Source organism: Athene noctua, chromosome 5, assembly GCF_965140245.1.
Source record: "Athene noctua chromosome 5, bAthNoc1.hap1.1, whole genome shotgun sequence".
NCBI classification, from domain to species: domain Eukaryota; kingdom Metazoa; phylum Chordata; class Aves; order Strigiformes; family Strigidae; genus Athene; species Athene noctua.
The window spans coordinates 26,418,752-26,434,610 of record NC_134041.1 but is presented as its reverse complement, the minus strand read 5'-3'; the positions used below and the strand labels follow the sequence as shown (position 1 = coordinate 26,434,610).

General features: G+C 43.9%; 1 protein-coding gene across 1 annotated transcript in view; it reads left to right on the top strand.

Moving 5' to 3' along the window:
- LOC141960994 (ral guanine nucleotide dissociation stimulator-like 1) overlaps positions 1-15,859 on the top strand; it is a 44,483-nt gene that overhangs the window by 8,119 nt on the left and 20,505 nt on the right. Inside the window, exons 3-7 of the mRNA XM_074907433.1 lie at positions 39-244; positions 2,210-2,287; positions 9,550-9,734; positions 13,002-13,126; positions 13,815-14,030. Of these exons, the coding sequence (XP_074763534.1) occupies positions 39-244; positions 2,210-2,287; positions 9,550-9,734; positions 13,002-13,126; positions 13,815-14,030 (810 nt within the window). The remainder of the gene's footprint in view (positions 1-38; positions 245-2,209; positions 2,288-9,549; positions 9,735-13,001; positions 13,127-13,814; positions 14,031-15,859) is intronic.

The window sequence follows — 15,859 nt, the reverse complement described above, 5'->3', positions numbered from 1 at the left end:
TGTCTGATTTTTGTGATTGTTTTGTTTCAACTTTGTAGGCTGGAGGGGACGAGTTCCCTCCAGAACATACTGTCAGCCAGTATGAAACCTGCAAAATCCGGACAATAAAAGCTGGGACTCTGGACAGACTTGTGAAGAATCTTCTGACAGCTTTTGGAGACCGGGATTTCACCTACACCAGTATATTTCTGTCTACATACCGTGCCTTTGCTTCTGCTAAGGAAGTACTGGAAATTCTTGAGAGGTAAGAGCCAGTATACAATGGGAACTGAGCCATCATTTACATGATAGGGGGATGTGCTCAGCAATTTCTCCCATTACTTTTAGAGGACATGGACGTAATAACCCAATGGAAAGATGTCAAGAGTCCTGCAAAATTCAGAATTTCAGCATAAAGATAAAATGTGTAAATGCATGCTGCCCACATCCCAGCTGTCATTAAAGCGTAGTCATCAGGCAGCAAAAGTGTGCCGTGTCTGACTGCTAAGGATCCAAACTAGGACCAACGCAAGAAAATTAGTACAGCTTCCCTCTACCCACCCCTCAAAAAAAAAAAAAGAATGCATGGGCTGCAAAGTCATACCTAGAATAGATTAGTATGTTTTTCTGGATACTGATATTTTTGGACCTACACTCTCCTGTTTGGGAGCTGCTGATTTGAGACAGGGATTGTACAAACATAAGAAAGAATTCACTGTCCCCTTCTAGTACTTCACGTGAACATGCAGTCATAAGTATTTGCAGACAGCAGAAGAACTGGATGATATTCTAGGAATAGCTTAGGGTAAGACTGTTAAATCACATCTGCTGTATCTGTATAAATGCTTAGAACCCACAAGATTAGTTTTCTCACACTGAATTCTAATTGGGACATGATTAGATCGGAGGTGATCTTATTTTGGGAGGAGAATATTTACTGCATTTTCCCATTCAAGTTTGTGTAGATTATATTTACTTTAAAGAGGAGCTGACTTGCCAAGTGACAGTGTGTCGTGAGAGTGTCTTGCTTCCTAAGCCTGTAAATTGCCAGAGAGGCACAGATTTATCAGAGGAGCCAATAGCTGTGTGCATATAGATTGTCCCTTTTAGCCAGTAATATTTTGTGTATGATTTATTTTACTGACTTTTATAAAAGACACGTTTTTAACAGAAAAAGTTGGAATAAATAAATAGTGAGTTGAATTGAATGGAATTTTTCTTTGAATTGCAAACGCTATCTGTACAGACCTGGGATTCTTGCGTGTGAAGCCTTAGACTGATACTTCCACCTCTTCTTTTTGTCCTTTGAAACATTTTGGATGACTTTGTTAAGAGTTCTGACATGAACCTCCTGGACACAAACTGGCAGCCCGCTAGGTGTTCTCTACCTGATGTTACGAGGATGTTGTAGCACAAGCACTTAAAGATGCACTTACTCTCCTCTGACTGTTCAGATTAATTTCAGGTGCCTGACACCCTTAGTTGGGCACAGAATGCGTAAAATCAGCTTGCCTTATTCTGGACTGTGCGTAATTGTCCGCTTTCATTCATGAAAGCTGGCTGTAAGGAACCATGAACTCCGTTATGGAGCTGTATGTCTGAAACAGGGGGCACTGCCGTTGAGAATGAAGGGCATAATCCTGCCTTCGAGGCACATGCGCTGCCTGTGTAGGTGAGAGATTTTGCTTTGCACTTTTGGAGTCGTGCCCATGGTTTCCTCTTTCCCAGTGGTAATTTTCAGAGTGCCGTGGGCCCTTCCCACTCGTGACAAGTGTGTCAGTAGTTTTGGCACAAGTGGGCACTTGTCACCTCGAGAACTTTGTGGGAAATCCCTCTTGGAGTAGGAAGAAATGGCAACTACTAGAGAAAGAGAAGCTGCGTTGGAGAAAGTGGTTGTGTTGCAGCCTCATTGCGCCCTGGAATATTGCTCTGGGCAAGGATGGAGTGCAAACAGGCAGAAAGGGTCTTGGACCTGTGAGCAAGGAAAATGTTTTGGTTGATTCCTCCTGTGTGCAGGCTGCTTCATGTAAGTGAACTGTCTGTCTCTTGAGGACTTGTTTCCTCCTAAGTGAAATAATCTTCAAGCTCCTTAGTTTTGCCCAAGTGTTAGATTCCATATTTGTAGTTTGAGCTTTTTAGTTGTTGATGAGACTTGTATATGAATTATGCTATTTAGGATTTTGCTTTTATTCAGTAGGAGTTCCTCTAAACACCCGTCTCATTTTTTCAGGTGCGGAAACCCAGAGCCCTCAGGCTGTGAAGAGGATGTAAGCCAGGATTCCTCTGAATCCAAACCAGTCCTGGGGACGTAAGTGTGTTTCTTCACTGTTATTTTGCACAGGAAGCCCCAGTCAGGATTCGGTACTGGGGGAGGCTGTGGGCAGCATAGATGTTGCTTCCTTTGAAATTTCAGAGCACTGTTGGCTTGCTTAAAGAGGCTTGTGTAAAGGCCACATATCACCGGTCTGGTAAGATATCCAGCCCTATAACGCAGAGATCTTTCTGTCAGGGAAATTGTCTCAGAATTCAACATGAGACGAACACATCTAGGCCAAGAGTTAGTTGATTCAACAAAGGAGGAGTGTTTGTTTCCCATGCACTTTTTTGGTGGTAAATGGTTATGGCTCGTGACTGATTTCATTGTGCATGACAGCAGTGTCTGCAGACCGAAGCTGGGGTTGTTTCAGGCAGCGTGTGTATGCGTGTTTCTTTGCCACTAGTGCCCCTGTGATCTACAGTGTTGCTTTTAGAGTGAGATTTAGATTCTGAAGTCATCCGAATTTGCAAGAAAAAGAGCAAAGCTGTTTTGAAGTGCAGTTAAAGGGGTGAAAAAGGGGTTTTCTTATCCTCCTAGCACCATATGAACGTGGATTTTATCTGTAGATGTCGGGTGTAAAAATGTGCCTTAGGTCTTCAGCATTTGTTCTTTGACAGCGGTGTGATCTGTGGTTTGCATGCATTGTGGCGGTGAAGAGTAGCTGCAACGTTATATTTGATTACAGTATGAAGATGCTCTATTCTTGTCAGCGTTACTGAGGATTGTTTTTCTATGAATGTCTCAGCTTCCACCAGTTAAGAAGACCTTAGTTTTTTTTATCAGTGCACTGACTTCTCAAGGCGTCACTGAAGAAGAAGCCTTTAGCTTCCTTTTGTTTTGAGGTGGAAGAAAAATGTGGAACTCTTCTGTCATGTCCACATGTCACACAGTCCAATCAAGACTGAGAAATACGCTGCACTGTTTTAATTCCTGAGATTCAGGCAGACTGTCGATTCAATTCTGTTCTACAATACCGAGCGTGGTCTTCCCACTGCTTACCTCCCTGCTTTTCTGATGGCTTGTGTGTTGGGATTAGGGGGGTTTTGAGTCTGGCTTAAAAGGGTTCAAGCATCCCCAGTCCAGAAATGTGCCGTTAACATACTGAACACCTTCCTGTCCTCCGTTGTCTGAATGGATTGGTTGGACAGTGAGGTCGCTTTGCCTTCCGTCACTCACGCAGCAACTGTTTTGCTTAAGCACCAGAGATAAATTGGTAAAAGCTCCTTGGCTGTGAGCATTTCAGTAGCTGTCTCTGACAAGAAGAGATGTAGAGCTTAATTAATGTCTGTAAATGACACAGGACTCTCTGAGGCTTTAGTTAGAAACACATGTTATCGCTTGTTAGGTTTGGTTTTTTTTAGCACTTAGCAAGGACAGCAAGCTAGAAGCTCTACTGATTTGGGCTGTTCCTCTTGCCCCATGAGACTCAACGTGGGAGCTCAATTCTCTGATTTTTTTTCCTGGCTGCTGTGACAGAGAGCTATCAGTATTTTCCTCCCCTTTGCCATGAGAAGTCATCAAAGAACAGCTGGTAGTTAAAAATTCATCACAAGCACCAAGAAGGCAGTGTTCTGTAATGGGTAGAGGCAGTAGTAGGCAGCCAGCAGGTTCCCACACTGCCATGCAAAATGAGCTCCAGGGTCTCTTCCAGCTTTGGGCAACCCATTTGACTTTCCCCTTTCCCAGTCAGTCCAGGCACAGAATATGAGCTACAGCAGTACCCTTCCTGCAGAATAGATGAAGCATTTGTACTGGGGATGAGGAGAATAATTTCACCAGTGTAAATCAGGTTGGGATTAGTCCCCCAACTGCCGTGTCATGGACCCAAAGGAGCTTGGTTATGAGATGGAGAACACTCAGTGTGTTTATGTATCTCAGAATAGACCTGCAAGTCCCGTGCCAGGGCTTGAGTGCGCTTGTGGCACAGCCTCGTTTGAGAGCCTTGTGGGAGCTCATTGTCTACATGTGAAATCTGTGTTCATATTTGAACTCCTCTCGTGATCTCGTAACTTGAGGAAGGAGAGGTCCTCCTGGTATGCTTGTCCATTTTGCAGCTATTAACAGGATAGACCTGAGCCACTATATCTGTCTTTTTGAGGATTTGAACTTTAAAAGCCAAGTGCCTGGTTGTCAGGAGCACAGAGTACAGATGTTCTTTGAGCTGACACATCAGTGTGTCTGGCTGGATGCTTGTGGTCAGAGGTTTTTACTGAGAGCATGGCCCTTCATGGAATATCAGTGGGAGTGTGGGATACCGTTATTGCACGAGGGTTTTGTGAAGTGGGGTTATTGGAACAGGTATCAGGGAAGGTTTCTGTAGATGTGAAAAATACGGCCATTGGAGGGCTAAGCTCTCACAGCTAACTACAGAGCGCGGCCCTAAGCGTTTGGTGAAGTGGATAGGACCTGCTGCAAACCAGGGCTGTTGTCACTTGGTCATCTCAGCTGTTTTTCTGATGGCAGTGGAGCTCATGAGATCGGCTTCTCTAGAAGACGGTTTCTTCTTTCCTGAACATCTTCCCCCGCTTTCCCTGACAGCAATACCTGTAAGTCACCACCCCTCGTGCCCGCAGCAGCACTTATGACTCCATGATGTACAGAATCAGTTGTTCTGGCCTATAGTAATCAGAACAGAGGAGTAGCGTAAGAACTCCTAGCTTTTGATTTTGGCTCTCCCGCTTAGGTAGGTAAGGAACAAGGCACGGATAAGCCATCTGTGCTTTTCTTTTGTGTCAGGAAAGGGGTATGATCCTACTTGCTTTGTAGGGACGTTATGTGGCTCAATTAATAGCGATGTTGAAATGCCTAAGTGCCAGTCCTGCTGTGATTGTGATAATAGCTGTGGTTGCTCAAGTGCAGTAACTTTGCAGCCAGGTAAGAAGTCAGACGAGGAAAGAGCAGCCACCCTGGGGAGCAGACCGTACAGTTAGATTTACTACCGTGAGCTTTACCTCTCAGTCTGTACTAATTCTGACATAGAGCACGGGGAGCAATACAGATTGACAGTGCACGTATCCAAGAATGTAAAACTGTTGAGGAATTCATTCTTCTGAACGGGTAATTCTTCCTATACCCTCAGTTTTGGATTCTATGTTTCGGGCACAGGTATCTTTGAAGAATAAAATACGAAAGGACAGCAAGTTTGTGGGGGTGCTAGTAACTTTAAAGAGGAGCTGACTTGCCAAGTGACAGTGTGTCGTGAGAGTGTCTTGCTTCCTAGGCCTGTAAATTGCCAAAGAGGCACAGATTTATCAGAGGAGCCAACAGCTGTGTGCGTATAGATTGTCCCTTTTAGCCAGTAATATTTTGTGTATGATTTATTTTACTGACTTTTATAAAAGACACGTTTTTAACAGAAAAAGTTGGAATAAATAAATAGTGAGTTGAATTGAATGGAATTTTTCTTTGAATTGCAAACGCTATCTGTACAGACCTGGGATTCTTGCGTGTGAAGCCTTAGACTGATACTTCCACCTCTTCTTTTTGTCCTTTGAAACATTTTGGATGACTTTGTTAAGAGTTCTGACATGAACCTCCTGGACACAAACTGGCAGCCCGCTAGGTGTTCTCTATCTGATGTTACGAGGATGTTGTAGCACAAGCACTTAAAGATGCACTTACTCTCCTCTGACTGTTCAGATTAATTTCAGGTGCCTGACACCCTTAGTTGGGCACAGAATGCGTAAAATCAGCTTGCCTTATTCTGGACTGTGCGTAATTGTCCGCTTTCATTCATGAAAGCTGGCTGTAAGGAACCATGAACTCCGTTATGGAGCTGTATGTCTGAAACAGGGGGCACTGCCGTTGAGAATGAAGGGCATAATCCTGCCTTCGAGGCACATGCGCTGCCTGTGTAGGTGAGAGATTTTGCTTTGCACTTTTGGAGTCGTGCCCATGGTTTCCTCTTTCCCAGTGGTAATTTTCAGAGTGCCGTGGGCCCTTCCCACTCGTGACAAGTGTGTCAGTAGTTTTGGCACAAGTGGGCACTTGTCACCTCGAGAACTTTGTGGGAAATCCCTCTTGGAGTAGGAAGAAATGGCAACTACTAGAGAAAGAGAAGCTGCGTTGGAGAAAGTGGTTGTGTTGCAGCCTCATTGCGCCCTGGAATATTGCTCTGGGCAAGGATGGAGTGCAAACAGGCAGAAAGGGTCTTGGACCTGTGAGCAAGGAAAATGTTTTGGTTGATTCCTCCTGTGTGCAGGCTGCTTCATGTAAGTGAACTGTCTGTCTCTTGAGGACTTGTTTCCTCCTAAGTGAAATAATCTTCAAGCTCCTTAGTTTTGCCCAAGTGTTAGATTCCATATTTGTAGTTTGAGCTTTTTAGTTGTTGATGAGACTTGTATATGAATTATGCTATTTAGGATTTTGCTTTTATTCAGTAGGAGTTCCTCTAAACACCCGTCTCATTTTTTCAGGTGCGGAAACCCAGAGCCCTCAGGCTGTGAAGAGGATGTAAGCCAGGATTCCTCTGAATCCAAACCAGTCCTGGGGACGTAAGTGTGTTTCTTCACTGTTATTTTGCACAGGAAGCCCCAGTCAGGATTCGGTACTGGGGGAGGCTGTGGGCAGCATAGATGTTGCTTCCTTTGAAATTTCAGAGCACTGTTGGCTTGCTTAAAGAGGCTTGTGTAAAGGCCACATATCACCGGTCTGGTAAGATATCCAGCCCTATAACGCAGAGATCTTTCTGTCAGGGAAATTGTCTCAGAATTCAACATGAGACGAACACATCTAGGCCAAGAGTTAGTTGATTCAACAAAGGAGGAGTGTTTGTTTCCCCTGCTTTACCTCTGGTGGTAAATGGTTATGGCTTGTGACTGATTTCATTGTGCATGACAGCAGTGTCTGCAGACCGAAGCTGGGGTTGTTTCAGGCAGCGTGTGTATGCGTGTTTCTTTGCCACTAGTGCCCCTGTGATCTACAGTGTTGCTTTTAGAGTGAGATTTAAATTCTGAAGTCATCCAAATTTGCAAGAAAAAGAGCAAATCTGTTCTGAAGTGCAGTTAAAGGGGTAAAGAACGGGTTTGCTTATCCTCCTAGCACCATTTATGTGACTACTGGCTGGAAGAGATTTGAAATACAGGGATGGCTTCCTTGTCAAGGGGGAAATTTTCAGGACTTCATTTTCTCAGGAAATTTAGAGGTTTCTTTTGCCTTTTACTCTGGAACAAGGGGCTTTTTTCCCTTTCACGTTATGTCCTACTCTGTCACAGTAGGTGATTATGAGGCAGTGGCTGTGGACAGTGTGTCATGTTATGTGACTGCACACAAAAGTCCTTTTCCCTAATCCCTCTGTCAGCTCATGCGAATAAAATTCTCTTTACATCGTTTTTTGAGATGCTGTCTGTGTCTTCCCAGCCTGTAATATGTGCTGTGGCCCGTGGTCGTAGTGCACCAACATAGACATGGTGAGCTACCGGCACGTTGCTGTGACGAACCACAGATCTCACAGAAAATGCAGCAGAAAAAAAGAAAAGTTGATAGTTACTTTTTTTATCCAGGCTTGAAGTTTCTTAAAACTTGAAGTAATTTGATTATTTCGGCAGACTTTGTTTTGTTTTTTTCACACTCAGTTGAAATTTGTCAACAGCATTGTGAGTTATCTCTGGAAATCCATAGCATGAATTTTACATCTTGTTACAAAATCAAGTTGAAATGATGGGAAGTCCCTGCAAAGACAGGATTTAAAGAATTTCCCATAAGCATCCATTTGTGGAGTATCTATGTACCGATCCCAATAGGTGGGTGTGGGTTAAAACCTGCATAAACCAGGAAAAGGAGATAAACAGATCGCTTCCCTCCGTTTCAGGCAGGGTTGAAACCGCATTGATGCATCAGCTCTGGTTTCCCCTCATCCCTCTCAGTCTGTGTTAGGCTTGTCCATGGGCAGTTCTCTGCAGTTGGTGTCTTTTTAGCTACATGTGTCCAAGAAGGCGTGCGATAACTTTCCTGAACAAGATCCAGTGCTCCTCTAACTCCTTAAGCGTTCCTCTTCCAGCATAACCGAGCATAACCTTTTTGCATGGTGTAATTTGACAAACCCTCCCTGTCTTTGAGCTAAGGGTAAACTCAAGGTTCTGCTGATACATTTTTTTGTTAAACGCATTTCATCCTGAGATTAGCAAGGCCAGTCTGTCTTCTGGGTTCAGCTGTCTTGGCGCTTCAAGCTCGATACTGGGCGCTGCCCGTGCTGCACATGTCACGGTTAGGGTGTTATCTTCACAGATGAGGCAATCTCACTGTGTATGTTCATGGGGGTTAGGTTCAGGCTTAGATGGCTTTTTCACAGAAGCCAAGGTTTCCTTCAGTCTTTCTCCTAAGACAGCAGATCGTGAGTAGTATGGGTTGGAGGACAATGCAGCTTCAGCTTGGTCCCTAGACTTGGCAGCAGCAATTGATGGGAGGAAGGGCAGCAAAGGAAGCGTTTGATTTAGCGCTTCCACGGGGAAGCTGCCACCCTGAATGCGTCCAGAGGAGGTCAACCAAGGTGGTGGCAGGGCTGGAGGCATGTCCTGTGAGGAGCGGCTGAGGACCTTGGGCTTGTCTGGTTTGGAGAAAAGGAGGCTGAGGGGCGACCTCATGGCTCTCTGCAGCTTCCTGAGGAGGGGACGTGGAGAGGGAGGTGCTGAGCTCTTCTCCCTGGGATCCAGGGACAGGACGCATGGGAATGGTTCAGGGCTGTGCCAGGGGAGGTTCAGGCTGGGCATTAGGAAGCATTTCTTTACTGAGAGAGTGGTCAAACCCTGGAACAGACTTCCCAGAGAGGTGGTCAACGCCCCAAGGCTGTCAGTGTTTGAGAGGCATTTGGACCATGCCCTTAACAACGTGCCGTAACTTTTGGTCAGCCCTGAAGTGGTCAGGCAGTCGGACTTAGATGATCGTTGTAGGTCCCTTCCAACTGAAATAATCTGTTCTATTCTATCAATTTTTGATGTCCTGAATTTAATAGAAGAGTCTCCATATAGCTTAAGTGGATTTGATTCTTTATTCGTTTTCATTTGGGGACTATAATCAGATCCACTTGGGGGAGGGCAAATCAGGAGCAACTTCATGAGGTCCCTGGCAAAATCTGAGTGATATCTTAATAAGATTCCATGTATAAAAATTAAATTCTGTGCTCAAAAAAGTCTTCATACTGCCTTCACGTGGGGTATGAATGCCTGTGTTTTTATTGTTGTATTAGACACAGACACCTGTGGTTGCATCAATACATGCTGTTTACAACCAGTGCGTTCTTGTGTATTTGCTCTTAGTGAAGTAGCATCAATCTTAGGAGCCTGGCTTGATCAGTGTACGGAGGATTTCAGAGAGCCGCCTGACTACCCATGTTTGATGAAGCTGTTGGATTACTTGAAGAAGAATATCCCTGGCTCTGACCTGGAGAGGAGGGCGCAGAACCTCTTGGAGAAGTTCCAGAACCAAGAAGTGGAAAAGGACGGTAAGTTACCTTTCCCTTCTGCCTTCCTGTTCTCCCGGACTGTATGGTGACACAGGGGTTTGTGTGGAGTACACTTCACTAACTCGTAGGCTAATTGATTATATTGTGAGGCTCACCAGGGACTTTTTTCTTGTTTCTTTCTTTAAAAAAAAATCTCTGTGAGGCTGCAGGTTCTGTGCGGGATGAAAGAGTCCTATAGTGTAGGTGCCTATGCCTGTTCATTGTGGGGTGGATTGGGAAATCCAGCACTTGTCTAATATTTAGCCAAAACTTTGAGATTACTGCAGCAACTAAGTCGTTAATTGTCAGCGCCCTTCCCATGTCATGGAATTAAAACACACAGCAGGTCTCTAGCTGTTTTTTTCATTTCAACACACATGCACCAAGAAAAGCCCAAACCAGCAGAAAGAAAAATACAGAGCTGTGACAAAAGACAGCTTGAGTCGCAAACCTTGTTGTCGTGCAGCTTTTCTTCCTAGGTACCATCATGACAAAGGAAGTGTCTGTGGCTGTTTTTTTCCAGTTTGAGTGGTCGGCTGCTGGTATCCAAGGACAGAGGAAAAACTGACGTTATCGGGGGTCACAGACGCTGAAACAATAGTGAACTGTAGTAACACAAATACGCTGCGTGCAGCGTCAAGCTTGACACATACCCTTATCCCGGTCAGAAAGCTTCCTGTGGCATAAGCCGAAAAATCCTAGGAGCTCACATAGAATGAGAACTAGACCCACTTCCAGCTTTCATAGAGGGGCAAGAGGGAATGATTCATGTACTAAAGGCTAAAGGAAATGAGAGCAAAAAACCCCATTTCATCCCACGAAAATCACGTCTGACGGATGTTCCAGAAATACCATGTCAAAGCGTAATACTGTGAAATGCCAAATTAACTCGGTCATTAACTCATACATGAAAAGAAGTACTGCGGAGAGCCCAGGCGTTTTCCTTATTGGACATGGGTAAATGAACAGGATTGTTGATAGGTGCCTATTTGTGTCCTTTCCTGGGTTTGATTCCCCCTGGTCAAACAAGGAAAGCTCACGAGAGCTATATTTGGGTTTGACTGTAGTTCAAAGTGAACAGAAGTTCCCAGTAGCCCTGCTTCTGCATTTGTTTCCTCACATAACAGCTGAAAAGGTTCTTTTCTGAGTTACAGATGGGTGAGTTTGAATGATAGCAGTTTCCAAATTGCAGCAGAATAGAGGCTGTTAATTATAGAATAAAATAAGAGGAGGAGACCGCAAGTAACCTGTGGGGTTAGAAGAGTTTTAGACTTGTCGCTTACTTTATCAGAGCTCCATCTTTGTTTATTTCTGCGATTTCTTGCAAAACTCTTAATGTGTGGTCTGGCATCAAGGCTTGCTGATAATTATTGTCCCAAAGCATTCATATTGTGCTATGAATTTACAAATTTGGGTCCTAATCCTACAGTTTGATTGGCGTAATCAGACCTCCATTCAGCGCTGCCATCAGCCATGCCGGTAGATTAGACTGCAGTATCAGATATGTAGATAAAAGCCATTTCTGGCCTCAATTCTTGCTGCTTGAGCAATGCAAATCAAGGTGAGTCAGAGACTGCAAATTCAAAAGGGGCACGTGGTTGCTGTCAGTGAAGTCAAGAGGGCAGCTGGGCTTTGAGGGGGACCTAAACGGATCAGCGATTTGAAGATGATGAGATACTTGAGTACGAGAGAATTCCAGCTTCTTGGACAGCAGGGAAAAGACTGGTTACACATTTATGAAGGTGAAGGAGAAAAGAGAAAAAAAGGCATGAAAAAAGCAAAGGCAAATTCTTGCGTTGCACTCCAGGACCTGATTTTAAAGGCACTGGGAGATTTTGAGTAGGGTTGCAACTTTGCGATGAGGATTTTCACTGAATTTCAAGGCGGAAGGGAAAATGAGGAGTTACACAGCCAGAAAGAGGGAGAAGAAGGTGTAACTCTCGTAACAGTTTGGTAGAAATCCATTTAATTATGCGCAGTGTTACAAAACAGTCACGGAAAAATAATGGTGGAACAGAGGTCTCCCTTTATTGCGTTTAGCTCTGTCAATAAATTGTGCAGTTGGAATGTGCAGATGGAAGTCTGGATAGAGCCTCTAGTTAATAATTTGTCACATCAGAACTGTAGCAATTTACATTGATGATTAGGTTTTGCTAATAAACAAAGAAAGGAAAACTGAAGTATTTCAAAAAACAATGATAAAATATCGCAGTCTGCTTTTGTCGCTTTAATATCTGTTCTGCTTTAACTGGTTATGAAGTATTGCACAACACACTCTGAAATGCACTGGTTGTTTTTGTTAATGAAATCTCACTAGTAGTAAACTCAGCACTTTCACTGTTAGTCTTCAACAAGTCCATTTTTTTTCCCTCCCTTCTCATGGAGTTACTGTCACCTTACAGTAAAAGGGATTAGGAAGAGGATTTCTTTTCAGAGATTTTCTGTTTGGCTTCCTCCTCTACCATGGGAAACAAGGGCATATTTCTTTGTGTTTTAATGTGGCTTTGTTCTCAACCTGTGGGAGCCAAAAGGTGACATGGGAACATCTGTGAAATCCTTTCCCTTCTGCACTGGATCTGGTCCCTTGATGAGGACAGCTCTCCTCTCTCACCTCTTCATTGCTGCCCAGGGCAGATTTAGAAGCAGCATTCAGCTGAATGCTGTAGGTGCTCACTGTTCTCCCTTTTCTGGGCAGAAATCCCAGAGAGGGAAGGTGAGGGATGCTGGAATAAACTCTCTTCAGTGTAGTTTATGTAAGCACAAATGATGCCAAGAAATCTGATCTCTCCTTTTAGTTCCCCGCATGGGAGCTGGAATCTGGATATAAGAGCACTCCTAATGCAATATTTTGGGGATATAACTGCAGTCTTGTTCTTTTTCAGTTTGGTTTACTTTTGGTGTTTCAGATTATAAGATGCATTAATACTAAAAGGTAGATTAACAGAATTCTGCAATGTTAATAAGAAATTTTTGTTGGGGCATTCTTCTTTCAGAAGAATGTTTAGTGAATGGGTTAAGTCACTTCTCTGCTAAGAGACCCTGAACAGCTCAGTTCTCTTTTCCTTCCACCTTTTCTTTGCCAATTTAATCTTCTGGTCATCATCTTTCTCACAAAAATATGCAGCACAGTGGGGCTATTAGGTCAGGCAGGACCCTTTGTGTGTTCTGCTATAATATAGAGAGTGGTGGTTTAAAATAAACAAACATCTGCTTTGATTCACTGTTTGCTGTATAAATTTACCAAGTCGTGTTTTCCATCCTGGACAGATGGGTTCCGTGTTGCTTCCCTCTGTAACCTACGTGATGAAGAGGAAATGGACATCAGCAGGCCAGAAGAATTCTCTTTTTTCCAGGCAGACCTTGTGGCAGAACAGTTGACGTACATGGATGCAGTATGTAGAGTATATGTACTACTTGAAATGCTGGGGTAAATAGTGTGGGGCTTCTAAAAATTTTTTTTAAAGATATGTCAATGTAAGTATAGTGTTCCAGAAAAGGTCTGTTGTTGGGACACAGAACACAGCTCTGCTTGGTTATCCAAACTTGCTTCATTCATTGGGCTTTTTCCTTCAGTCATTCCAAAGATTATTTTTTTTTAAATTAAAATAAGCGTGAATGTATACTGTGTAGCCTTTTCTGCAAAGCTCAGTATTTGTACACCGGAGAAATAGCACATTTTTATGACGTATACTAAAGATGTATAGGTACTCTTAAATGCAGTGCTCTGATATGATTTGTCTGTATCAATCTCCTTCAAAATATCACGATAGAAAAGAATTTCCCCTTGGTTTTCCCAGGAGTGTTTAGCTGTCAGTTCTTTTAGGGCATCAAGCCTATAAAGTGTCTATTTCTGCCAAATATACAATAGACATATATATATATATTAAAGTATATACACTTTATGTATAAAAAATAGAAAGTGTACATACTGCCAAAGCGTGTATTTCAAACTAACGGAAAACAAATATTTACCTTTTAATGCCATATGAGATTTAGATCCGTGTAAACATGCATTTCTTCTTGTGGATAGTAGAGATTTAGGAGAACCCTGCTGACCTAGACACCTCTATTTCCCTCTAGGAACTCTTCAAGAAGGTTGTGCCCTACCACTGTTTGGGATGCATCTGGTCTCGAAGGAATAAGAAAGAATATAAGCACCTGGCGCTGACCATCAGGGCTACCATCTCACAGTTCAATGTCGTTACCAAATGTGTGGTCAGCACTATCCTGAAGGACAAGGAGCTCAAATCACAGCAAAGAGCCAAGATCATTGAGAAATGGATTCATACTGCACATGTAAGGCATTTATTCTAGACTGTTTAATGTTTCTCGTGTGGGTGCCTTGGAGTGGGGGAGTTGGAAGGGGAGGAAGGTGTTGGATGCGTTGGTCCCAGGCCATCTTAGCTCTAATGCTTTCTATTTTTGACTGCCTTTCTTTGTAACAGTAGATGAAGTGTTGCCCTTCCTCAGTTGCTTCCCCACCATGGAAGTGGGGTTGGTGCTTGTCTCTTTGGTTGGGGAGTGCTAATTAATGGGTGAGGCAGGTCCTGTGTCTTGCAGATGGGGAGTGCCACGTACTTGATGATGCAACATTTATGGGAAGATGGGTATAAATTCAACCAGTTCACTTCCCTGGAACTAAATGCTGCTCGTATCAGGGAAGGAAGAGAAGTGATGGTTGATACCATCCAAAGGTTAGACTTGTTTGCAGAAGAAAGTCTAACAAGAAAGGAGTCGGACTGGCAGCGGTGCAAGCAGCAGGCACAGTCAGGATAAGCTTTGCACTTGCCTGCCTTTGGCCATTCGTGTTCAGCCGGTGAGCATCATGCTCCCTCTCCTGCGTCGATGAACGCCATGGGACTTGAAATCAGATGTGGTGGAAGACAGCACAACTGTTTGTGCCTTATACCTTTACATATGTGTGTGTGTACATGTGAAAGTAAAGCAAATACAAGGTTTGAAGTAAGTGCAGAGAAAGCTAACACTTCTAGGAAGTAGTAGCCTCTTCAACATGGAAAAAATGAAATTACCGTTTGTACTCTCTTGTTTTGAAATTTCTTGAGGCTGAAAGGTCATTTGCCTACTGAGTTATTCATGGTTCCCATCATGTATGCAAACCAGCTGAGTTTGGAGGGGGTGAGGGGTGCAAGCAGTGACCAGAAAAAATGAGTTACAATATGGTACCAGACTCCTCCTCATCTTACCTTTCTGGTTCATCATTGTCTCGCGTGTTTCTCTAACCCGTTTATACTCTTGGCTTCGATTCCTTTGTCTTGTAGCAGATTGTGTGTTTCTTAATCTTTGTGCGAAAGGGTTTTTCATGACTTCTTTACATAACTCCAGTTCGCTAATTTCTTAGATCTTATCTTTAACATTTTACTGTAAGCTTTTTAACTCCCCTCAGAGCACTGGGCAGCTGGCAGCAAACCGGATCTCTCTTGAAGAGAACATCTAAAGCACTTTCATATGGATGTGCGTTGCCTTGTGTTTTAAGAATCACGTGGATTCTTTCTGAGCTATACAAAATAAGCAGTCATAAAAAGCTCAAGCCAAGCAGAGGCTTTCCAACCTTGACCCTGCACTTGTATGCTCCCAGCGGCAGCGTTGTTAGTCCTGGCACCTGAGCTTTGGCAGCTGCATGGTTCAGGAGGCTGGTGTGGGGAAGAAGTCTTTCACCTCTTTTGGCACTTCCCTTGACTCATTGTTCTCGTCTGATGGCTGCTTTATAGCCCCTGTGAATGGATTAGGAAGTTTGATTCCTATTGTCTGTGGGCAGATCTTTAAGCTGCAGAGGGTACCAGCTGAAGGGGCCTTCGTGGGGCAGCCTGGGCTGCAGCCTGGGCGAGCAAGTACGAAGCAGCTTCCTGCTGGTCCCAGGGAGCAGGGAGGCCCGGGAAGCCAGGACAGGGACCGCTCTCGGCATACTTGTTCTGTGGATGGAGCACTTTGATCTCCACCTCTGTTGCTTCAGTGCTTCTCCCTGTACTTAGTTCATACACATAATTCAATGCTCCAGTCTTAGCTAAGCACGTGAAAAATGCAGGAGCACGCTCTACAAAATAATTGCACATGTCGAACAGCTAGTTGCATATCTGCTTAGCTGCCCACTTCTGAAGAAAGCTGCT